General features: G+C 40.2%; 1 protein-coding gene across 3 annotated transcripts; it reads left to right on the top strand.

Moving 5' to 3' along the window:
• Positions 1–149: 149 nt before the first annotated feature.
• grin1b (glutamate receptor, ionotropic, N-methyl D-aspartate 1b) lies at positions 150–25,725 on the top strand. 3 transcript variants are annotated; one of them, XM_084113977.1, is made up of 20 exons: positions 150–836; positions 3,715–3,849; positions 4,370–4,546; positions 6,277–6,339; positions 7,077–7,174; positions 8,153–8,274; positions 8,977–9,151; positions 9,686–9,830; positions 12,367–12,453; positions 12,976–13,111; positions 13,198–13,325; positions 13,531–13,695; positions 14,307–14,425; positions 14,892–15,004; positions 15,142–15,290; positions 15,922–16,079; positions 17,040–17,201; positions 17,377–17,486; positions 17,852–17,997; positions 23,565–25,725. In XM_084113977.1, exons 1-20 carry the CDS (start codon positions 588–590, stop codon positions 23,628–23,630), a joined length of 2,703 nt encoding a protein of 900 aa, XP_083970103.1. In that variant the 5' UTR covers positions 150–587; the 3' UTR covers positions 23,631–25,725. The 3 variants fall into 3 exon arrangements, with proteins under 3 accessions (XP_083970103.1, XP_083970104.1, XP_083970105.1); XM_084113978.1 differs by lacking the exon at positions 6,277–6,339 and having other exon boundaries at positions 173–836; XM_084113979.1 differs by lacking the exons at positions 6,277–6,339; positions 23,565–25,725 and adding an exon at positions 20,994–21,262 and having other exon boundaries at positions 173–836.
• The last annotated feature ends 1,214 nt before the right edge of the window (positions 25,726–26,939 follow it).

Below are 26,939 nucleotides of genomic sequence, written 5' to 3'. Positions count from 1 at the left end.
CTAATACGTACATCTTACTGGTCTCATGTGACTTACACATCAACGTTGTCCAATCAGTTCAATCACACGTTACTGTGATGACCTGAGATTTTCCGCGCATTAACGCAAATGGTTTGAAGTCTATTCAAACGTGACAGCTCGGTGATATCAGGGGTAATCTGCGAGTGCGCGCGCATCAGTGCGCGAGCACAGTTCTCAGCACCAAGGACAGCGTCTCTCACAGAGCATCAGGTCACCCTTGACAAAACCTTGACTACGATTCACTCACGGCAGGAGCGGGAGAAGTGAACGCAGGTGATGACTACAACATTACTGCAAAACTGAGTGCTCCACCTTTTCGCAAGAGAGAGCAACAGGAGCGAGCATCATTTTCTAAAAAGGCGTGTTGACATGGTTTTCTTGAACATGAACGGGTTTCATGAGTGGGCTCAATGAGTGAAGCCCATTCCTCAGCGGACTAGACTGAGGCGATCGCATTCCAGTGCTGCTGGAGAGGACGCAGTGAGAGCGGATCTGTCTAATCAACGGACATCGACACGCATCCTCCACGGGCCACTCAGCTTGACTCCTCTGCCATCCAGGGCAAAATGCGTCTGGTTCTGTTCGCCTTCCTCATCTCGTGCTCCTGTGCGAGAGGAGGATGCGAACCAAAGACTGTGAATATCGGGGCTGTCCTGAGCCAGAAGAGATATGAGCAAGTGTTCAAAGACGCTGTCACTCAAGCCAACAATATATACGGCAAAGATAAGTTCAAGATGAACGCTATTTCAGTCACCCATAAGCCAAACGCCATCCAGATGGCACTCTCCGTATGTGAGGACCTCATCTCTAACCAGGTAAACACGCATTTTGAAAACATCCGAATACATATTTAATAAAATATTTTAAAGTGCCATGTCATATTAGTGCTCTCATTTTTTGAAAATAATATTAATAATATTAATTCTAATAATATTAATAATAAATTAAGAAAACCCGTTTAGAAACATCTATACCAATCTACCTAGGCTAAATAATGCTATAATATTATATTTTTATTATAGGTATATATAGTTATATTTCACTTAATTGCTAAATATCACAATATCATATTGAATTAAACGAGACATTTTTAAGTATACTGACATAGTATTGTTACTTGCACAATTTCTTATTTTAAAGTGCGGTCAAGCAAGCTCAGAATCTATCTATCTATCTATCTATCTATCTATCTATCTATCTATCTATCTATCTATCTATCTATCTATCTATCTAATATGTTAAACATGTTACCGTTTCGGATGAATCCTGTGAATTTAGGCTATACTTTATATAAGAGACTTAAATCAAGCTTTCATTTTATTCATTTATTTTTATTTTTATTGTGTTCTTTGTTAGTTTTTCAACTTGTACTAAGCTAATTGTTTCTGGTAAACGCGAGAAAAAAAAGAATATTCATATACAAATAGCCTACAAAATCGTCAAAATCATGAATCATTCATTCATGGACAGTCATTTTCAGCCAGATTTAGTTACTGTAACTTTGTTTTCTCCAAGGTCAAGCGCTGTCGCGAATCTCGATTTTTATTTGTTGCATGTGAAAACATTCAACAGGATCCGGGGGTCCATTTTGACATACCAGTGAGTGAGCATAAGAAGACTGCTCAGAGGTTACATGAACTGAGATTGAAATAATGCAAAGTATAGGCTATAGGATATGTGACAACCTGTGATTCATGTGGCGTCATATAAATAATACAAATCCAAGCATAAGTAGCTTTTAAGGTAGCATGTCTAACCCCTCTACGAGGCGCCGGCTTCACCGCTGGCCCTCCGCCTCTATTTTAATGAAAAACGAGGCCAACATGGCGCCAGACTCAGATAACAGCTGCTTTGTTCTGCTAGGAAAGCTCTATCAGAATATTACACAGCGACGGAGGCAGAGATTATAGACTTCAACGCTGTAACACGGATTACCATCCAAGTCACACCCGCCTAACATACGCTCGCACGCACAGACACAAGTGCATGCATGCAGTTCATGACAACCAACCTGCAAACTGCTGATGTTAGATCAACACTTTGACATTTACTGTCAACTGGCTCGTCTGGCAAGTTTAAATAATTGCTTCACGTTTTAGAAATGCGTCAATAACAAAATACAGGCAACTAACTAAAACAGTCATGTGTTGTGTGCATGATTACAACTCCTCCATATTGCTAAATTGTTGCTCATTTTAATGGAAAAGAAATGTAAAAATGCTACAAGAAAAAAAGGTTAACTACAAGTTACCTTAACATGTAAGGTGAAACAAATTAATTATATTTAACGGGACATTGCATAATGTAAAATTACTGTAAACTTTTGTTTGTAAGTAGCCCTAATCATTTTCAGTGAAAAACAAGATGTTCCATTCTGACGTAGGTTAGACACTAGATTTTGTTTTTATTTAGGCTAAACATTTATGTTTCTTATCATTTTAAAATAACCAGTTACCCACATTAGTGATAATGCCGTTTTCCTGCTTAGCCTATCAAAAGGCTATCTCACCAAATAAATAAATATGTGGCAAGAAATATTGATTTGAGTTTAAGATATTTTGTAGGCTACAAAAGAATGAATGTATAAAACTATCGGTTTACGAACAAGACGAACACTCTCTGCAACAATATTACTCGAGTCCTAAGAAATCATATTCGCTACAAACGATAACTGAAACGCAAGATGGCGCCAGATGCTTTTGTAACAAGAAAGCGTGCAAAATTAAACGATACATTGAAAATAGCGTCGCGCCAGTTTCAGTTACCCGGATGAGTGGAATGATGCACAGCGTCCATTAACAACGGAGAATATTACCCTAGTGCCCTCCTGCAAAGTGGACTTCACTTCACTCCCAATTGAGATTTTAGATCGAAGAAGCATTTATGTTCTGTCCAAAGGACACTGCAAACTGTATAGGGAACAAGGGTACATGGATATAACGTAGGCTATCACTTCACAGAAAGCAATGAGGAAATGTTTCTGTACATAGTATACTTTATTAATATGATATTTACTGAGTTTGGTCTTTTAATATCACTGTCTTAGCCTACATTAAGCGTTTTTCACGTTAAGCGTTTTAGAATGTCCCAAATTTACCAACCATTCATCGCGTTCCAAATCTGCGCAACTAGAATTTCGTCTGTGCTGATTGTGCTCGATGACGCTGCTGGACGTTCCGAATGAGCATTTTATCAAGTCAACTGAATTTGATTGAACAGATATTTAGTTTTAGAAGTGAACACTGCGTATCACCCTGTGAATCATAACACAGCCTATGAAATTTTTGACCGCCACACGTCCTGATTGACCAATCTGAATCTAGTAGTAAGTCACGTGATAAGGTGAATATAATTTATTTTTACATTTCATGTTGTTTAGTTAATGTTTATGCCATTATACTATTTTCACATTTGTTAGCCTAGTGGTCTTTGTTTGGTAACAAATCCAATCTTTATTAATATGGTCTTCCAGTTTACCACCTGTTTTATGGTGGTTATCAATAGGCTATTTTTCTAGTATCCTACACAGCAGATTTTATTAGGTCAAGTATGTTTGTATATAAATTGTATAATTTAATAATTATATATACATATTATATGCATTGTAAAATATATAGGTAACAAAATACCAGAATTATTTTTTTAAAATTTTTTATTTTAGATTGAGATTTCTCTCCTCACTATGATCCTCAGGTGTATGCGATCTTGGTGAGCCACCCACCCCAGTCCAACGACCATCTGACTCCCACTCCGGTGTCCTACACGGCTGGTTTTTACCGTATCCCTGTTGTGGGCCTCACCACCCGCATGTCCATCTACTCCGATAAGGTGAGTGTAGGTCCGGAGACCACCAGATGCTGGCCTTTGACTGCAGCTCAGTATAGTTCAGACAGATTCAAATTCTACCTGCGTTTCACTGTAGATTGTCATCTGTCCTTTTGTTCAGTCAACTTTCTTTTTTAAATTTGCTTTGTTTGTAGCTTTGAAACCTTTTCTGGAGGATAAATATAAATAAAAATGTATTTTTGCATGACGCTCCTCCTCCATGATGGTTTTCTATTCCTGCATCAGGACAATGTGATATATGTTTACTCCATTTCATTTCTAGTGTGGACCTTTTTTTAGACATTTAATTAAAAACTCTCATAAATACATAGCGTTATGATCGATTGACTCTTTTAGATTCACTTAAACTCTTTGCCTTATGGCATCTTTCTTGGCATGCTAAAGAAGTAATGTTGGGATCCATCTCTAAATTAATTACAGTTAAAGTGATTAAATCCTAATGAACTGAAATTGCCTCGGGCCTTTGAGATTCACCAGTTATTTTCCCCAACCGTCCATTTAGAGCATCCACCTCTCCTTCCTGCGCACGGTACCGCCCTATTCCCACCAAGCCCAGGTGTGGTTTGACATGATGCGTGAGTTTCAGTGGAATCACATCATCCTGATTGTGAGTGATGACCATGAGGGCAGAGCAGCACAGAAAAGACTGGAAACCCTGCTGGAGGAGAGGGAGACGAAGGTGAGACTCACACGGTCCAGCATTTAAATGAGTGTGCGTGTGTAAGTCAGCGTGTGTTCCTGTAATCAATATCTCAGATGTCCTCTATATATGTTAAATGTTTCCTTTTTCTGTTGTGTAAACACATTTCTTTCCATTGGCTAACATTATTTATGCCAGAGGCATCAGCAGCGTCTTAAGTTTATCTGCAAAACTTTGTACTTTTCTACTCATCTCACATTGCTTTTTTACCATAGTCAGATTCTCCTATTTGTCTATCCACAACAGGAGCAAAATGAGGGACTTAGCCTGGGGCTGTGCAAAAAATCAACCAAAAAAAAATAATTGGCCAGGGGATTTGGTTGCTTTGAGTTTGTGTGATTCTGTGAGAATTTCTTCCCAGCAACAGACTGTGCCTGATTTATAGGTTTTCTTTGTGTGCAGCTTTGCACTGTTAAATATTTCACATTATATAAGAAAGTATTTCACAGTATATTTGAAGGTAAGGGTAGTTACACACTGTGTGAACATTAAACCTCTTTAATGTTTGCAATTATACACATATCATGCATGTGTATAATTCAAAATTTCATATGCAGAGTCTAAATTAAAAAAAAAAGATTTGTAATTTAGTAAAAAGAGACATTTCTTCAGGATATGAATCCATTAGCATGGCGCTGTATTTTTAGGACACCTGCAATGTCGTTGCAATGTCATGTTCAGTAATGGCAGCCCCAAGGCCAGCTGTTTTTATATGCACATGGCCAGACTGTTTTGGGAATCACCAGAAGGGTTCATGAAAGTCTTTCAGTTGTGTCTTTCATTACAGCAAAACTTTGCCTGCACATTGTCTGCAGGGTTGGATCACTGCATATTAAAGCTTTTTGTGATATAGTTTTGAACAGTTTTTCGCTGATATATACTGTATATATAAGATATAACCTTCGGGTTACCAGTCTGACTCTCTAACCATTGGGCCATATATATATATATATATATATATATATATATATATAAAAGAATATGTTCAGCTACTGAAGCCTGATACAGTTAGTGCATATTCTGACTGCACAAAAAATTCTTTGAAAAATACAAATGTTTTAAATGCAACATCTCAAATAATCCATGTCTATCAATTTAATGTAGCAGAATTTTACTCTTTAATTTTACTTCTGCTCTGCAAAAGCAACAAATGCTTGACAGACTGTCTTTATATCAGATTCTGTGGCTCTGAAGAATGTGTATTATCTTGATAGAGTGCCTAAAATATGTTATTTCGGGCCATATGTCTAGACAGGCATGTCTTGTGGTAGCAACTTGCTGTGCTTCATGGGCTGTAGCTGATGTTCTTTTACAGTAGATTGACAGAGAAATTTAAATTGATGGATGGGATGGCGTGAACTGGATTAGATTGTGCATTATCACCAAATAGAGTTCAGAAGACATTGTGGTAAAGCAAGGAGCCCACTCAGGGCAGGTGTTTTAATTAAATCCAGGTGAAAAGGTTAAATTAAAATGAAATATTGAGAAAAAAATGAAAGGAGGTGAGCTCATTGAAATAAGAGTGGACAGGTTTAGACCATTTGCAAGGATAGATAAGGTTTGTTGATGTATTTGCAAGCCCCAGGATTTGAGTTTCCCAATTTGAAGCAGAAAAGTGGAGATTTGTTGGAATGCTTTACTGCGCACCATATATAACTGTTTATAATATTCTGTGTCTGCATATTTTCTCTGTGCACATTATTCATCAGAGTAAAAACAGGAACTATGAAAACCTCGACCAACTGTCCTTTGACAACAAGCGAGGACCCAAGGTATATTTGCATGGTCAATGCACGCCGCCCCAAACGTTATATGAAAGTAGCCACTAGAAAACAGTCAAACAATCAACAAACCGATTCCAGGGATCCTTATCCTGCCAGCACGTCTATTTATTTGTTTGGATTCCTTTTATGATTTCAATCGAGAATGGGTTATTTTTTCTGTTAAAGCGTATACAAAAACTCGCTCCCCCACCTGTCACTTTTTTATTTTTGTGTAAAGGAATGCATGTATTGAAGCCAGCAAGATTGCAAGTCTATTCTTTTTGACACAGTGCGTGGAGATCTGGTCGTGTGGGACAGGCACTATCCAGATGTTACTCCCACCTTTCTGCAGCATTTCTTCTTTTTTGTTGTTTTTTTATTTTTTGTTGGGAAAGAAGCCACCACCACCATCTTCCTTCACCTGTTTTTTTCTTTCTGGTTGCATCAATCTTCTTCTCCCTTTTCCTGTAACATGCACGTTTTTCCTTGGAATCTTGATTCCCTTGAGTTTGCATGCGAAAATGCAAAAAAACTTTTTTTTTTTACCTGCTCCAAGCTTACTTACGTTTTTTCATTTAAGCAGTTTATCTCAGAAACTTTTTTTACTTCATTTTTTGAATACCCCCTCCTCCCCCCCCCCAAAAAAAAAAGAAAAAAGGAGAGGGAAAAAAACGCAAGCGCTCAAAGAGCATGGTTCATGGTGGAAATGAGTCAACTACTTGACTAATGTTGTGTCCTAATCCCAGGCAGAGAAAGTGCTCCTGTTCAGCCAAGACACAAATCTGACAGCTCTGCTCCAGGAAGCCAAAGAGCTAGAGGCCAGAGTTATCATCCTGTCCGCAAGGTGAGTTCATCTCCGCTGCTTAACCCATCAGACTGCTAATCGCTAATGTTGCTGAATAATACATGTTGCCAGCCACGAAGCTAAAGTGGTGCTGGCAAATATGGCGAAGCTTTGGTTTGAGGATTCTAAAAAAGATGTTTGTGTATCAGGGTGAATTTTTCAGTAGAGAATTGGCTTCTATTCGATTCAGTTGGAATTTTAATTGAATTGGCCACTTCTCACAGGAAGTTGAATTGGATTTTGAATTGGAATTGGGGACGATAAATTTACTGAATTGCAAGTCAAAGAAATTCAGATGATGAAGAAGTGTTCTTCTACCCTGGTCCAAAAGCTATAATGTAATATAATATAATATCATATAATATGGCAAACTTTGCTTTTCTAGTAAATTACAAGTATATAGATTTCTTCGAATTTCAGTTTATTTAAATTAAGTCCAAAGTCTTGTTCACTATCTCAAAGTTCAGTTTAGATTCAAGAACTGAATTGGAATTTAGACATTCTCAATTCATTGTGCTAACAATTTCAGTGAGTTTATACATTAAAATATAAAAAAAATACAGCAAATGAAGCTAAAATGATGTCCAGCCTCAGTACAAACACTTCATAATCCATTTTCTGGTTAAATGAACCAACATCTAATTTGTTAACAAGAGATTGCCTCAAGATGTCAAACCATTTGTCTGCCCTTCATGACTCACTCATAATCAGGCCCACACAGAATATGCAGACTGACTTGGGGGGAAATTTTAGGCATTCTGCATAATGGATTTAAACATGGCAGAATGTGTTTTACACTCTCGTTGGTGAATAAAAGCATGGTCAAATTCGCCAAAATATTTAAAAAATAACTTTCTCAATAGTGAATGACCTGATTTTGGAGTTCTGCACTCACAGATTTCATGTGGGCTTGCTTATAACATTACAATTGTAGATGTTTATTCCAATCCGTTATAACCAATATTTGTCCAATCACAGTGAAGACGAAGCCGCATCCATTTATAAAGCGGCACGCCAGCTCAATATGACAGGCTCTGGTTACGTGTGGCTTGTTGGAGAAAGGGAGATGTCTGGTAAAGCACTGAGTGAAGCCCCAGATGGTATGTACTTTTCATCCTCTCCATTTTCATCCTCTGTCTCTCTCTCTCTCTCTCCTATGCTGTTTAACAAACTGAACATGTTTGCCTTTTAAGCTTTTTATACGATTACAATTTGCAATCCCCACCGACGAAATCAGTGTCTGTGCTGTACTTGCGTGTTTAAACGTTTAAACATCTGCATGTTTAAAGGTTTTAAACACAGTGATTCTTTACTCATTGTACTGTGCTTTATGTCTAATGTTTAATTTGTTTCATTTTTGAGTGTTTGTCCTTTCTTTCAGTAGACAACAAATGATGCAATAGAGAGTTGTGGTAATCCATATTGGTTTGAATGTGCATACATTTTTAAGGTTTGGCTGTCATGAGTTTATTTATAAGTGGTGCTTTGCTACCTCCACATTGAGGTGTGGATACGATGGTAAGCGACAACCGCATTTCTTTGTTCCCGGCTTCTTTATATACACATCCGTGTTCAACTTCACATCATTCTGCTCAGTGCTGACCCTGTCCTAATCCCCCCATGACTTTCACAGCCCTTCTGTCTGTCTTGAGACAATTCGTCGCTCATATGCAATGCACGTTTGTTTCTCTCTCTGGCAATGTGTGCATTTCTTTATTATGAGTATGCCTTGACGTGCTCTTGAAGTGAGAGTCGTGTTGTGAGGCATTGGCCAACACCATGTAATGTTGTCAACTGGGCAGGCTTGCTCGGCCTTCAGCTTATCAATGGCAAGAACGAGTCTGCGCACATCTACGATGCCGTGGCTGTGGTGGCCCAGTCCATTCAGGAGCTCTTTGAGAAGGAGAATATCACAGAGCCTCCTCGAGGCTGTGTTGGCAATACAAACATCTGGAAGACTGGCCCACTCTTCAAACGGTGAGGCCAGGGATGAGCGCTGGCTAGCATTCGCTAGCTTTCCAACCAACCATCCATTTGCTGTCATGCATTATCATACATTACCACTGGTCTGGCACTGACAAGAGTGGAAGCTTTCACACCACAAAGATTGAAATCGCAAGCATTTTGCTTCTAAAACCATGCCTTCACTCCTCAAAAGGAGTAATAATCGAGTGCAAGGACACATCAAGCCTGTTAAGTTGTTGATTACATTGGCCTTGTGAAATCTGGTGGTACCAATTTGCATTTGAGACCCAATTTGAGACCCTTACAGGTGTCATTTCTGTTCTCCTATGTCTGTGCCTGCACATTACGTGCCATCCGTCTCCACCCCACATGACACCCCCTAAATCTTCCCTAGTTAGTTTTAATGTCTTTTCCTAAGATATGCCTGCATCTCCCATCTCTGAATTCCTGGTAAACTTCCATTACTTCCAGTCATCGTCAATGTCTTCCTTTGTGTTTAAATGAGCATTTTGTGCCTTTTCTAAAAAACCCCCTCTGGTGTACTAGAGTGCTGATGTCATCCAAGTATCCAGATGGCCTAACAGGCCGCGTGGAGTTTAATGATGACGGAGACAGGAGGTTCGCCCACTACAGCATTCTGAACTACCAGAAAACCCGGCTGGTGCAAGTGGGCGTCTACAATGGCTCGCAAGTATGAAATTGGCTCAGTCTTTTTAATGAGCTGTCCTTCTGCTTCACACAAACGTTGCTATTTTAACAGTTGGGACAGTTAGCACACTCATTTTATTGTAACACTTTACAGTAAGTTCACAGCATTAAGTTTCATGAACCAATAATGAAGAGAGGCGGCTCATTGCAGAGCCAATGGGTGGAGCGTGATGTCCAGCTCCCCCTCTGAATGTAATCTGGGCATAATGGGTGGAGCTAAAAAGTCCAACACCCTAACCCTACCCATAATCATACCCATCCACCTATTAGATCAACAGAACTGGACTAGACCAAGTTCCACCCATGACGTCCAGAGAGGGGAGCTGGACTTCATTTGGCTCTGCAGTGAGCATCACTTCACAATGTAGTTTGTGAAGTGGGTTCTACAGCAATGTAGCCTGGGGTCAGCTTACAACACTTTTTACAGCATTTATTTGTTACGTCTTGGTTGAAGCAGAGGAGGAAGCAGGATCCACATGCAGTAGTCTTTTATTAAATAAACTCAAAACTTCACATGCACAAACTCAGGACTAAGACTCAGGAACAGAACAACCACCATGGTGCAACAATATACAAGAACTGACCAAGACTGAACTAAACACAGGGCTTAAATACACAGACAGACAAGCTAAACAAGATAACAAGGGGGCGTGGCTAAACAGAAACACCTGGGAAGACTAATCAACATAACGGGAGACAGCTAAACATGAAAAGACAGGGGAACACATGACAGACAATAACAAAACCAGAGCGGCCTCCATGGTCCAATCGCGGGACCTACTGCCCCCCCCCCAAAATTTTCTTGGGGACAGCTACGGAGACATAGGCTGGAGCAGGCACCGGCTCAGGAACAAGCACGTCGGCGGCCATCTCTAGTGAGGGCTGAGGTTCTGGCATGCCGGCGGCCATCTCTGGTGAGGGCTGAGGTTCTGGGATGGAGACAGGCTCAGGACTGGGCAGAACCAGCGGCGGAAAAGTCTCTGTGCTGGACGGGACCAGCGGCGAAGGAAGCTCTGGGCTGGACAGGACCAGCGGCGAAGGAAGCTCTGGACTGGACGAGACCAGCGGCGAAGGAAGCTCTGGACAGGACGGAACCAGCGGCGAAGGAAGCTCTGGACTGGACGGAACCAGCGACGAAGGAGACTCTGGGCTGGACAGGACCAGCGGCGAAGGAGGCTCTGGGCTGGACGGGACCAGCGGCGAAGGAGGCTCTGGGCTGGACGGGACCAGCGGCGAAGGAGGCTCTGGGCTGGGCAGGACCAGCGGCGAAGAGGGCTTTGAGCTGGGCAGGACCATCACAGACTCTGGCTCGGCGGCGGCGGCCATCTTGTCCAGAGACACTGGCTCGGCGGCGGCCATCTTGTCTGGAGACATTGTCTCGGTGGCGGCGGCCATCTTGTCCGGAGACACTGGCTCGGCGGCGGCCATCTTGTCCAGAGACACTGGCTCGACGTGAACAGTCTCTGGATCGGCAGAAGCGACGTGAACAGTCTCTGGATCGGCAGAAGCGACGTGAACAGTCTCTGGATCGGCAGATGTGACGTGAACACTCTCTGGATCGGCAGACGTGACGTGAACACTCTCTGGATCGGCAGACGTGACGTGAACACTCTCTGGATCGGCAGACGTGACGTTGTGAAGCTCTGGCTGGGCAGGACTGACGTGAAGTAGCTCAGGCACTGCAGGGCTGACGTGAAGAGGCTGAGGCTCGGCAGAGCTGACGTGAAGAGGCTCAGGCTCGGCAGGGCTGACGTGAAGAGGCTCAGGCTCGGCAGGGCTGACGTGAAGAGGCTCAGGCTCGGCAGGGCTGACATGAAGAGGCTCAGGCTTGGCAACGGCCATGGTCATGACAGGATCTGGCGTGGATGCACTGGCGAGCGATGTGAGCACTGGAGTTGCCAATATTAAAGTGGGCATGACGTGAATTGGCTCAGTGTTAGGTAATACTGTGAGCTTGTGTGGCTCCTCATTTGTAAAGCCCACAGTAACTGACGAAACACTCCAAAGAAGGGCAAAGTTAATAAATCCTGCTAGCGAGCCTCGAGGACCATCACTAACCAGTTTTGACTGGTAATATTTATTGAGCCCATAACAATAAAAATCAATGAGTGCGTAATCTGGAAAGTCGATGAGGTGTGAAAGGTCTAGAAAAGATTAGAAAGACTAATCAACATAACGGGAGACAGCTAAACATGAAAAGACAGGGGAACACATGACAGACAATAGCAAAACACAAAACCCACACCGTGACATTTATCTAGATAAATGTTAATTTATAAATATACTATATTTCATCATTCATTTGAAGTAGCTATTAATTCACTTAATACAAACTGACATGGTATTAGTATGTAGAATTTAACATTAAACAAAATTAATGTTTTAAAAGTGATTGACTATCGAAAAAAATGTGAATAATAAAAAAAACATTTACATTATTTAAAAATGCAGTGAAGTTAGACAAATGTATAGTAATGGAAATGAATGAAGGTGAATGACAGAAATATATTTTGTTCCAGGTCGTAATGAACTCTCAGAGGAAGATTATTTGGCCAGGAGGAGAAACTGAAAAGCCGAAAGGCTATCAGATGTCAACAAGATTAAAGGTACTTCATTGCAGGGGTTTTGATACATCTTTTTTTCTTAAAGGAACTGTATGTAAGATTGTGGCCAAAACTGGTACTGCAATCACTTTCAAATTACTGTAGAGCGGTGTATCCCCTCCCCCTCCCCCCTGACTCGAGGTTGCCAGATATGCTACAGAATCCAGCAGGAACGTAGGCTGACACGTTTGTAGCTGCAGCTGTGGTAACTAAAGCAGAGCTGGCAACCCGGATGCTGAAACACTACTGACTTTGTGATTGGTAGATAGGTGGAGGGTGGAGCATCAGGCCAAAACACAACATGACAACATCAACATCAGTTGAGGGCTGCAACTATCACTTTTAAATGACAATATCCTGGCCGTACTACTGTTGTCAGTGATATAAGTATTTGAAATGAACATGATTGTTTAATGTCTAGTGACATATCAGGGCCATTTTATGATTAATTGAAATACATTTCTTACATACAGCTCCTTTAAAAACCCCTTGCATTTACATTCAGTTTTCTTGTTTCTTTGGTAGATTGTCACCATTCATCAAGAGCCCTTTGTCTATGTCAAACCGACGTTACAAGATGGAACATGCAAGGAAGAGTACACTGTAAATGGAGTCCTGATCAAAAAAGTAATCTGCACTGGCCCCAATGAGACCATTCCAGGTAGGCATTATGTATTATTATGTATGTATATTTTTGGACCAAAGTTGTGCTTTGTCCAGATTTGACTGGTTTGTGTATCTCTATAGGTCGCCCCATAGTGCCTCAGTGCTGCTATGGGTTCTGCATTGATCTTTTGATCAAACTTGCAATGACAATGAACTTTACATATGAAGTGCATCTAGTGGCTGATGGCAAATTTGGCACTCAGGAGCGTGTGAGTAATATGATAACTTTATTGATTCTTCACCTGCCTGTTGCCTTGCATGTCTTTTCAAAGGTCATGCAACTAGGTTTGTCTGTGCATTTTCAAGCCTTTCTTCACAGATTCCATTAAGCATCTGCTGAAATATGCATTTAGAAATTTAGAAGAAGCGCATTTAGGCATGACAAATTTCTTAACGTTATCTTCCTGATACCAGGTAAATAACAGCAACAAGAAGGAGTGGAATGGCATGATGGGAGAGCTCCTGAGTGGCTTGGCAGACATGATCGTGGCTCCACTTACTATCAACAATGAACGAGCCCAGTACATAGAGTTCTCGAAACCGTTCAAGTACCAGGGGCTCACAATACTTGTCAAAAAGGTGAGTCTCAGATGACCAATAGATCATTATTTTAAAGTACAGACTTCAAAGTGATTGTTCACCCAAAAGATTTTGACAAATCGACTAATTTTGTTGTGGACCACACTGACTTTCAATGTATGGGCAAAAACAATTCATTAAAATATCTTCCTTTTCTGTTCCACTAAAAAAAAAAAGTTAAACAGCTTTAGAACAACTTAAAATTGGTAAATTTTGGGTGAACTATCCCTTTAAAACGGCATTATTTCCTGTGGGCAATAAGAAAATAATAGATGAAGATCTGGGGTCAGTTTAATATCAGTTTCATGGCTGTTAAGTTTCAAATAAAGTATATAAAATGTAATTAATTTTTGGAAAAATCCTCTGAGAACATGCCTTTCTGGGACAGAAATAGCATTACAGTTTCTTGATTAAATTGAATTCCCTGAAGTGGGCTTATCTCTGTACTGAGAAAATGCTGTGATAAATCAATTGACTCTGGAGTACAGTGAAATCTATTAATACACCTCTAACCAGCGTAGATGTAGACTCCATTTGATGCTCCATATGGCGATGCATGTGGCAATGTGGGTGGTGTTTGTTGGATTGGATAAAGCTGTGTTGTTTTGCAGGAAATACCACGCAGTACACTGGACTCGTTCATGCAGCCTTTTCAGAGCACTCTGTGGTTACTGGTGGGTCTATCGGTCCATGTTGTGGCGGTGATGCTCTACCTATTAGACCGTTTCAGGTAAAGGAAGACTTGTTACATGCATGACACCTTAAAGGGATAGTTTATCCAATCTTGTTTGTCATTCATTCTTCTGTGGAACACAATGGATGATATTTTGAAAAATGTCTCAGTGTTGTTGTTTTTTTTCCTCCATACTATGAAAGTCAATGGGGTCCAATGTTGTTTGGATCCCAGCGTTCCTTGAAGTATCTTCTTTTGTGTTCTGCAGTAGAAAGAAATTAAAACAGGTTTGCAACAACAAGGGTGAGTAAATGATGACAGGATTTTCATTTCTCAGTGAACTATCCCTTTAAAACTCATCCTTGGATAGATGTAGAAATGGCTGAACACACAGGTGTGAGAATGTAGCTTGATATCACGAAAGTTTGCAGAATATCTCAGAAGTTTGGCTGAATACTAACAACATTTTATAGATGCAGTCTAAAAGCATCTGCCTCTGACTGATATGTGCTTTGCCCTGCAGCCCGTTTGGAAGGTTTAAAGTAAATAGTGAAGAGGAAGAAGAAGATGCCCTCACTTTATCCTCTGCTATGTGGTTCTCCTGGGGTGTACTTCTGAACTCCGGAATTGGAGAAGGTAGACATCAGCAACGAGAGATTATTATTCAGTCTATCGCCCCTGTGAGCTGCAAATATTGCTGACTCCGTGTTTGATTGATTTTGCAGTAAGCATAATTTTCTTTATCGCTCTCACCTCCCCGCTTACATTCGCAGGTGCCCCTCGGAGCTTTTCAGCAAGGATTTTAGGTATGGTGTGGGCTGGTTTTGCTATGATTATAGTTGCATCTTATACTGCCAATTTGGCAGCCTTCCTAGTGCTGGATCGGCCTGAGGAGCGCATTACCGGCATCAACGACCCTAGGGTGAGCACTAAATATGAAGCAGCTTTGCATGTTATACAAGAGAATATCAAATAGGACTCTAAATTACTGGGCACAGAGATTTCACATTTCACACGGCATAAAAACACCACGTATAATTAAGCTTGCCAAGGACACATAATTATGGGTCATTTGTTAGCAAAGGTTATTTTTATTTGCCATGTTTCATCATAACAATCCATGTCAATTCTGCCATGTGGGCTGAAAATTAGCAAAGGACTGAATGTAAACATTTGAATAAAAGTAAAATAAACAGTAATACATAATATATTAAAATCAAAGGGGTATAAGTGTATTCTGAATGGTATTTTCTAATATGAGATATTTATAAATTGACAGGTTTATACTTACAGTTGTAGATGCACAGCAGTATGACTTCACTCAACATTTTTAGGTCATACTTACCTTGGTTTGCCTCTATTCCCACAGCTATTTTCCTCAGAAATATTTCATGTAATTGCAGACAAAAAAGTCAAAATGTTGGATTTGCAGACACCAAACACCGGTTTACTTTAATTATTCAGCATGTTTTGAATAAACAAATAAATGATCTTGCGTAGCACCCATTTATTACAGTTCATCCAGACCGTCCCGCTGTTACCTTGTATTCCAGCTGCGAAACCCATCAGACAAGTTCATCTACGCCACAGTGAAGCAGAGTTCTGTGGACATTTACTTCCGGCGCCAAGTTGAGCTTAGCACCATGTACCGCCACATGGAAAAGCACAACTACGAGAGCGCCGCTGAAGCCATCCAGGCTGTGCGAGACAGGTCAGCCAGCAATAAGAGTTTCCCCTAATTATATATATAATTAAAGCATTGTTATTTTTTGTTAGGCCAGAACAGGTTTATTTGAAGCTGTTTTAAAGCTCCCTTTAGGGGCCGGTCATAGATATCAATGCCAGGAAGTGGGCTGCAGAGAGATAAATTTCCATTAAGTATAAAGGATGACACATATTCCTCTCTCCTCAGTGAGTCTGTGAAGAGCAGAGAGAGGCTAAACTCCTGTTAGTGTGACTCAGTACAGTATTGTTGCTGAATACAAAGCAAGGTAGGGAGTTGTATTTTAAAGAACGACCTTCACTACAAGGCTAAGACGGGAACAAATGACAGACTGCCAGTGTTTAATACATTTCCCTTACAATTTTTTTTTACATCTGGAGTTCTGTAATCACCAGGAATTACTTCCACTTATCTCCATTTAGAAGATGCAAGTTCTTCAAGCTGTTTGTGTAAAGTGTAGTAGAGGTGCAAATTAATTATTAAATACAGTGGTGAGCAGAAGTCTAAGACTATAAAAATCTGGGATCTAATTTCTTTTGAAATCTTCTTTCTATTTATCAAAGAATCCTGAGGGGAAAAAATGTATCATGGTTTCAAGAAAAATCTTAAGCAGCAGTTTTCAACATTATTAATAATTAGAAATGTTTCTTGAGCACCAAATCAGCATATTATAATGATTTCTGAGGGATCATGTGACACTGAATACTGGAATAATGATGCTGAAAATTCAGCTTTGTCATCACAGGAATAAACTACATTTTAAAATATATTCAAATAGAATGCAGTTATTTGAAATTGTAATAATATTTCACAATATTGCAATTTTTACTGTATTTTTGATCAATTAGATGCAGCCTTGGTGAGCATAACAGACTTCTTTCATAGAATTTTTAATAGGAAAAATGCAAGATTTATCATATTTTCATTACAATTTTTTTCTTCTCATAGCAAACTCCACGCATTTATATGGGATTCAGCAGTGTTGGAGTTTGAGGCCTCGCAGAAATGTGACCTGGTCACCACAGGCGAGCTGTTCTTCCGCTCTGGATTCGGTATTGGCATGCGCAAAGACAGCCCATGGAAGCAAAACGTCTCACTGGCCATCCTCAGGTAATCTCAGTCTAGACTAATCATCCACAGTACGCTGCTATACTTTTGTTTGTTTTTCTCTTTTTTTTCTGTTCCTTTCAGCTAATCCCTAGGCTTACCGCAATCACGTCAACTGTTTCTATTTCTGGAATAACGGATTGTTTGACTGTGATGTGTTGGCTCTTTGAATTAATAGTTCCCATGAGAATGGCTTCATGGAGGACTTGGATAAAACCTGGGTCCGTTATCAGGAGTGTGACTCCAGAAGCAATGCACCAGCCACACTCACTTTTGAGAATATGGCAGGTATGATCCACCTCTCACAGGATCTCTTTTGCTTTTTAAAGGTTTGTTGACACTGACAGTGATCAAATCCCTCAAGTTCGTTGAGTCTCTGTGCCGTTGGTTGCTAGTAGGCTTTTCTACTTGACCGTGGTATCCAGCTGTATGAGTTAGAAGATTGCCACATCATGTCTCTGCTCATTTGCATTAAATTAAAACCAACTTTGTCATATCACCAATGGTCACTGAAGCTCAGGTTGCCAAATCTTTTAATTTTTTTTTTAAATTAACGCAAATCTGTCAGTATGAATATGCATCATATGTCTTTTGCCCTCTTTGCCACATTGAAGACTGTTTGGAAAAAATCAAATGTACTTTTCATCACACAGGCGTGTTTATGTTGGTTGCTGGTGGCATCGTTGCCGGGATCTTCCTCATCTTCATTGAGATTGCGTACAAACGGCACAAGGATGCACGCAGGAAGCAAATGCAGCTGGCTTTTGCAGCAGTTAATGTCTGGAGGAAGAACCTACAGGTACAGCCGCCTCCCAACCCCCAAACTCTTGCTGGAAGTTATTAGAGCCAACAAAAGGCCAATCTGCAGCTAACCACTGGTTTCTGCCACAGAATGAAGAAATCTCATAGTCTGTTATCCATTCATGACGTGGCTTAAAGGTCATAATGAGGCAGAAAATAACACATCACCAAAAGAGTGAACTCAAACTGAGCAGTGAATGTTACAGTGAACTAAAGCGTTTGTCAATATACTGTATGAATGCATGCTAAACTCTTTTAATGAATTTGTGTACAAGGGAGTATAAAAGGGTGAGCTTACAATGAGCTTAACTTGATACACTTCCTAAAATATAAAGCAACTAAGCTTTCATAATGTAAAGACCACAAAAAATACAACACAGCACAAATACTCAAAGAAAGCAAAGAATAATCCACAGTTACATACTGTTTATAATACAGTGTGATTGTGAATTTCTGATAAATATATAGAACCTCACAGCTTTACAACAATGCCTCGAGGTGAAAAAAGAAAACAGGCCAATTCATAAATTTGGACATTTGGCCATGCAACAGCACACAAGTGTCCAAAATAAATCCTTTATAGTAATGATAAGAGTCGTTCTCAGCAGATCCATGCAAAGACACATTTCTTACCATCCAATCGAAATGCTCAGCATGATAAAGTAGCTCCTGCAGCCTTACTACTGCCACTGGCATTGCTTTTATTGAGCAGCTTGACAAATACACACACACACATTAAAGGAGCCTGTGAGGCTGCTGTGGAGTCAGGAAGACGCATGCTGAGCAGGCCGTCTAACTGTCCCTGCTGGGCTCCAGCAGATCAAAGCGTCCTCACGCCCTATACAGATCAGTGTTTGTCCGCTGCTGGCCTCCAGCTGTATCCATACACAATGGGTCACAGGCCAACATGATGCCCGGATGTTGGCAAAAGTAACAAGGTCAGCCCTTTTGAGACTTGAGACCTGGCTGGCTTACACAACACATGACCATATCTATGAACTTCTGTGAAAGTTAGTGCGTTGTTGAAGCGAGATTACTTTTCCTAATGGGATTCAAGTCATTGAGCGTGGCCTTGTTACTTTAGACTCATTATTAGCAGGCACATATTTCACCACAAGGCAAAACACTAAATCTAACTATTAGATCAAGTGTCAGTGCAGTATCAAAGCTGAAAGCTAGCTGATTGACTTCACACATCAGAGATTCATGTTATAGGGAGTTAAGCGTTTTAACCTTCGGGCTTTACCGCCTACTTGAGTCACAAGACAATGTTGCACGGTTAATACGCCCACACATGCCTCCCACGTCCAGTCAGAGGTCCAGAATTGTTGAAGGCTCATAATTTGAGATGAACAAAAAACTATTATTTGACCACGAACGGACGGTCTTTTTGATGATTTTCCTCCCACTGTTTATTGAATAAAAGAAAAATAATGCTTATATATTTCAATTGCAAACGAGCCTCCATGTAATCCCCATCTGAATGGGCAAATATGGATGTTTAACCAGCGCTAATGGCGACCGAGTGTTCCTTCCTGAAAGCTAAAATCAATTATTACACACTAAAACCGCCACGCTCATTCCAGGTGCACATGCAACATATGCAAAAGCTGTACACACAACTGCTTCCTGAATGCATGAACAGGCAGATCTGCCCTGGATGCATTTGCATTTCAAACCAGAGCGAGCCAGGAGCAGATCAGGCGCCCGTGTGATGTGGGCTAGCTGCCCACTCCAGAGGCACTGGCTCTGTCATCACAGGGCTTTGAAATGCAATGGATGAAAGCACTGACGGTTAAAGGCGCTTGTACGGTCACCCTTTCTAGAAAAACCATAATGCATTATGTGAAAACAGATGAAAACCTTATTGTGGGCATTTTTTGTGTCTTGTTTCTTTTGCAATGTTGTTTGAGAGAGCCAGACAGTAACTAATGATTCATAAATGCTAAAATAATTTAAAATATCTCACAAAAAATGCACTTTACTTTACAGAAGCATTTTGTTTGGCTTTGGACATTGGATTAAAATTCATTTAGAGGGGAACTCTGCAGATCATTATGTCTGTGTTTCACAAATCAAATGGTGTAGAAGTTTTTCAAAACATTAAATTTTTAAGAACCTGGAACATTTGTTTTAAACAATATAAACTGGTTCACTAACCTATTTGTGGTATAATTATTCATATATTGTATTGCTGTAAAGTAAAGTGCAGTTGCAGATGGTCACATTTAGAGTCGCTCACTGTAGGGGATCAGACACATGGTCCAAATGTGCTAGTAAATGAGGGAGTGACGGTGCCAGCCAAGGTCAACTGTCATGTCATTCATTCTGCATTCCCCTTTTGATTCCATCTATTGCATGTCTTCTGGTTGAATTCACCACCCCCCTCCAGACGCTCTTGTCTCCTCTTATGAGCCTGCACACCCCTTCCTCCTTCCTTCATATGCCCATTATACTCTCACTGGGGTATAATGGCAAGGGACTGTGTTAAGTTTCGGTTGTTTATTGATGAGTTGTTCATTTTCCCTGACAACACAAGAACATCTTCTCCCTTTCAAAATGGAGCACATCCCCCCCCCCCCCCCCCCCCCCCATCCGATTACGTTTCTTTTGCTTTTTTCCTTTGCTAATGCTTTGGCTTTCCATTTACGGAGTGTGGTCTGATCACACAATCCACAGAAGTCCTCCTCTTCCCCTCTCTAGAATGTCAGGATTATAAAAGATTCGAAGTAAGACTTTCTGTACACATTCTCATCCAGTCTATGCCAGTGTCCTCTTTCCTTGTAGAACGCTGTGGGTGCGCGGATGCACCGTTCTGACTCACAGCCAGGATGGACAGGAAACTCCATGTTAATTGTGATTAGCACTAAAATTAGCAGGGTAGTGCCATTCAGTAGCTTTCGTAGTCGAGGTGGGTGGTGATGGTTGGAAACCAAACACGCTCTTCCAGAGAGCACGAATAATTGTTCTACATATACTGTATATTTATTTTAGGATAGGAAAAATGGTAGAGCAGAGCCCGACCCCAAAAAGAAAGCCTCTTTTAGGTCCATCAGTACCAACCTGGCCTCCAACATCAAGAGACGTAGGTCGTCCAAAGACACGGTAAGAAGATTAAGAAAATGACGCCCTGCCTGTACTTCTATCTTCTCGCTCTTTTCCTCTTTCTCTTCCTTCTCCTCCTTGGCCTGCCCTGTTTCTTTCGCTCTCTTCCTTTCTCCTGTCATCTCATCTCTCCTCTCCAAAACAAACGTCTCATCTCAGAATATCTTCACCCTCACACATGGAGTTACAGTCATGGCCACATGTCTGTCAGTCAGCCATCTATACTCCATCCAGACATCTGTTGGGAAAGCCCAATCAGGAATCTAGCTGCCAGGGAAAGTGTGGAGAGGGAACAGAGGAGCAGATTTTTTGGGGGGCTTGTGGGTTTACCTTGCAGGAGGGGGTCGAGGTAGCTTCTCCGTCTTAGCGCCTGTGCTGGTCTTTCTCCCGTGCCTAACCTGGATGTGACTTTAAGCTCTGTTTTCATGTTTTCTTTTCTCCTTTCTTATGTGTACTCGTGTGTCTCTCCTCTCATCGCTCAGTCCTGTAACAGTTATTTCCATGTACCTCATTCTCCTTTTATTGTCCCATTTAATGTGGTTGCTCTAACAAAGTCACCCTGTATGCCTCCCGCGATGCACGGTATTACCATTAACAGCCAAAGACGAGTGACGCTAAAATAACCTAGGCTGTTCCCCCGACAGGCATGCACTACCAAGATCTCTGCGTTTATTTTTAACCATTCAATGTTTTCTTTGCAGTTCTATGAATAAAAAAACTTTCATTTTCAGGAAATGCTGCTCAGATGGGTTTTGTGTCTACGTTTACAATGTATTGAACTCTCAGAGCTAGATTCCCACACGAGTTTGTTCACACAAACCGCCTCCTCACTGTGTTTCCTTGGTCCCACAGGCTTAATAAGATGTTGCTCTCAAACTAAACAGCGACTGGCTCTGAGGATTCAATACAAACAAATGTGCAAGCACAAACACAGACTATTTCATTGCATTACTTTAATTGGTTTAGACTGGGTTGTTTTTCAATTGTATGACAATGATTGACCTGGGGCTTTGTCGCATACACCCTCAACTTCCAAATTTATTTCTGATTGGCAGCTCATTTGGTCGAGTTTACAAAGAAACATCCAAATCCATGTAGCTCACATTTCAGTTGATTTCTCCCTCAGTAAGATGGTTTAAATCAGAGGTGAGGGTGCTCACAGAATGCATTCTTAACAAAACCTGATATGATATTATAAAATATTTTTCAAAGATGAAGGTAGAATAGGATCAGATAAAAGTGATCAGATCAACCTAAACAGTGACAAAATGTCTTTTTGAACTGATGTTTACCCATCACAGTCCTAACCATCCTTTTCTTTTCTATCAGTGTTTTTTATAAATGGATTTGAATGGTGTTTTTATTGTCGGTGTCCACACCACATGCCACACTGCCTCTCTCTTCCTCTACCAGCATGACCCTTCTGGTTGTTGTAGAATAGATATCTTATGCTTTCCCCCTGTTTGTAGACAGGGGGCGCTGTGGTTATGACTCAGAATTGACTCGGAACACCATAAACAACGTTGTTATGAGTGAGGGTATCACAACACCCACTAAAGCCTTCTAGCCAAAACTATATATCCCTTCTGATAATAAACTCTCAAAGTTGTCATGATTAAAGGGATAGTTGAAAATCCTGTTATCATTTACTCACATCATCGTCGTTCCAGCCCTGTATGTTTTCTTTATTCTGCGGAATACAAACTTGGGCTTCGAAACAACACTGGACCCCACTGGTTTTCACTGCATGGACAAAAAACATAGACATTATTTTTTGTGGTTCACAGAAGAAAGAAAATTGGTTGGGAACAACGATAAGGCTGAGTGAATGATGACCTATTCCTTTAATTAAATGTCAACCTTTTGCACAAATAATATTTTCGTATGCGGAGAGTATCAAAATAAAACTTTCAGTACAATAATACTATAGAATCATTCAGAAATTGAGAGATACTGAAGGTGAAACCTGTGGCAGACTGGAATGAACTGCACCTTGAGCTGCATATCAAGTCCAGCTGTCATATTTCATTAGGACAGTTACTATGGTGACAGTACTTCTAGGTCAGGTAAATTATTAGCCGTGGGCCAGGAGACAGAGTGCTCTCGTTTGTGCCATTACAGGTTTCTAGTACAGACATTTTCGTGTGTTGATATACGGTACCCGTTTTAAGGAAGCATATTCATTTGGGACTGTAAGCGTGAGCAATGATCCTTTAAGGAAGCAATTGTACGGTAATGAATCCATTACCTCGTTCACTCTATTTATCTTAAGCCACAGTCCAAGGAGGCCTGTCTGTTTTTAAAACGCAGCCAAATTATTCTGGATGACAGATAAACACGGCCTGCAGTGGGTGGAGAGATTGCCTCCGTCATAACAAACGTGAACTAAATACCGGGAGGTACAGTATGCAAATGTGTTTGCTCTTACTTTTCCTTTTTCTGTTTCCTCCTCATTTATAGCCATATCCCACGGACATTACCGGCCAGCTCAACCTGTCAGACCCCTCTGTGAGCACAGTGGTGTGAAAGTGGAGAGAGAAGGAGAATTTGACAGGCAGAAAGAGAGAGAGAGAAAGAAAGACTGGAAAAGCAGGAGGCGGTGGGCTCTGAATCAGACCGCTTGAGACAACACCTTCAGCACCGTCATTTGAGTAAAATCCACCCTGTCTCAGCATATGCACACTGGATATGAAACTTATGGACACACTGTGCCAAATTCAGCCACACTGGAGCAAATCCACACTGCCACACATATCACACCAGACCGACACACTCATAGATACACAAAGTGCTTCACTTTTTACAATTTTTTTGCACATATCTAAAGAGTTTTTGGTGAATTATGTAAATATATATTCAGACTTGTGTTTCTCCACAGTAGGTCATCGTTCAGTCTTAATAAGAGAAAATAATAAGATAATAACAAAGTAGTTTTTCACTTTTATGATACGGACATAATTATGTTTCATACAGTACATCTTTCTACCTCCACCTAAGATACATGTAGCTTATCTCAACACTTTGGTAGTGTTTTGATGTTTTCCCATTTGAAAAGAGCAAACACAGAACATCTCTTTGAAAAAGTGGATCGTAGTAGAAAATGCAGTACTATAAATAATACTGTGGGTGAACGTTTGGCACATTTTGATCATCGTTGCACTGCGTTTCTTAATATTTGATTCTCTCTTCACTGCCTTTTTCAAAACACACTCTCTTGAAGTTTCCCAAGTTGCTTTGGACACATACTGTGGATTTTTGACTACCTTGTTTCTCTACTTTATTAATTCATTTATTTATGTTTTTTATATGTTTATTTTTGGCTGAGAATTAACTGAATATCAGCGTATAATATGGGGTCTATTCAGCCAGGGGCTTAATGTAGCAGATCCGACCTTGTTTATCGTAAAAGTTTAATGGCAAAACTTCAAACAGACGAAAGGAACCTGTTAATGATAAAGAGTGGCGTAGATGTAATGAAGCAGATTTTTTATTACAGGATCTTTTGAGCTTCATGTTGAACCCTGCTTGAAATTCCCTGTAATAATTTCTGCATCATTGTGTGAGCTGGTAGCGTGCATCTTTTTGCTACCACATAGGGACCTTTCCTCGCATTATACATATTTCATCATGTCATTATAATATATGAGCAGTATTATATTTTGTCTGTGTGTAATAATAACACTAGATGCTATTTCCATTGTTTGTTGTCAAGCTTTTGCTCTGTGGACTAGTGAAACGGTTACCAGCAAAAGTGGTAATTTATAATCTGAGTCAGTCTTCTTTTTAAAGTATGCTGACCAAGTATAGGTGAGTCAAAGTATTAGATCACTGTATAGATCGTTTGTCGCAAACAATCAATCTGAGGGCTTTGCTAACTATTGTGAGAAGTTTAGACTGTGAACTATGCGTACTGTAACAGTAAGTTATGGAGCTATTTTATAAGATGAACATTAATATGAGGAATATGTTTTAGATTCAAATTTAGTTTTTGTTTTTTTTATAGAAAAACAGTTTGATTCATAGTTAAGGGTCTGATGGTCTTTGCTTGACAATATTATTCTGTTTGTTCGGTTGGGTTCAGCAAAGTGTCTGAAGTCCAGTTTTACTGTGAACATGACTGTGAGCTTCTTTATGTCAAAGTGAAATTCGTTTTGAAGCGAATAATGTGTTAAGCAGATACGCAAATTCTCTGTAGATTCATGGATATTAAATATGACCTACTTAGAAAAATGTATGCAGATGACCATCAAGCTAATATTTGATCATATAACTGGAATCAGTGTGGTGAAAACCCTCGACGTTGACAGGAATGAATTAAAGTGTGTGGCTTGAAGTAGGCTACTTGTGAGGCTCAATAGGAAAGACATCTTTGACAAACAAAAGCAATGTAATCTGTCCAATTCACTGTTGTGTGCAAACATGCATTGTTTCTATAGCTTTAAGATATTGCAAGGCCATTTGAATCTGCTTTTACCATATTTTTCGACCACCAAATGTGCTTTTGATGACTATTCCAATACTGTTTGTGAAAAAAAAAAAACTCGGAATTGAATTCAAACAAAGTGTACAACTGCTATACTCCAGTGTGCCAATAAAATATGTATCAAATGAAAAACCTAAACCTGGATTGAATAACTTCACTTTGAGAGAAACTAACCGTTCTCTCTCTACCCTTACCTTGTATTTGTTAGAAAGACGTAAGGTTTCAGCAAATCAATATCTTCATATCTATTTCATAAAGGAGTACTAGAAGTGGTAGGTGAATGTCTTAGAAACAGAAAATCAGATATGAGGATTCACTACAAGATTAAGAGCAAAGGTCGGCCTTCTCTCCTCTATAATTAACTATGCTTCTACACATGAACTTTCACACTGAATACACTACTGAATATCTGGCTAAATACCATGCGGATGTCATATTTACATCAATATTCGTAACATGTTTATATTTTCTACAGAGCATGATTGTATGTGCTATTACATATACTTAGTTTACTAGTAGCCTATAATACTTAATGGGTTTACCACGAGGAACAAAATTCAGTGCGTAGTGTGCCCTCATTCATTATTCAAAAGCATATGAAATACGCCACAATGTTTATCATCAGTATCTTGGCACCACTCGTGCTCTTGCTCTCATGGGGACATTGCACAGGGTGAGAGCACGCAAAGCACAAAGAACAACTGACTAAATCTATTTTAATCTTTCAGGGTTTTCTGAAATATGTGGATGCAGTTTATGCGTTTTCTTACAATAGGTACAAATAATGTAGGGAGTATACATTCATCAGGGTGAATGGCAAAAAAGTGTCCCAATCACCCTGAATTCACCCATATTTAGTCTCATGGAAGTTATCATTTTAAAAATGACATAAAATTAATTATCATTGCACAATCCGCCTCTCACATTAAACAGACATGGTCACAATCTGGTGTGGAGAAGGTGTTGTGCCAAGACCGGAGAGGAGGAGGAGGCGCTCTGAATCTGTTTGTTTTGACATTTTGAGCAGAAGTAATCCGAACAGGCACACAGGTCAGTGAATGGACAAACCCTCTGGCATCTTGCAACCTGATGCTTGTTTTTCTTTGTAAGCTAGCAGTCCTACAGCTTCTACATCAACTCAAAAGGTAGGCGTTTATAATGGTGTTTATATTGCGTTTGTGCTATTTTATATAACCATGGCAGGTGTTTCTGATGCAGCCCTTTCGGAGTCAAAAGCTAACATCTATGAAACAATACACGTCTATAAGATCCTGATATTAATAATATTTTTTATCCTTAAAATAATGTTTTTTCTTTCAATATAACTTCTATTTAGAGTCTATTTTAAATCA

This window comes from Abramis brama (genome assembly GCF_963993115.1).
Source record: "Abramis brama genome assembly, chromosome: 5".
NCBI lineage: Eukaryota > Metazoa > Chordata > Actinopteri > Cypriniformes > Leuciscidae > Abramis > Abramis brama.
The sequence above is the reverse complement of the archived record's forward strand: the minus strand, read 5'-3'. Positions and strand labels throughout refer to the sequence as shown.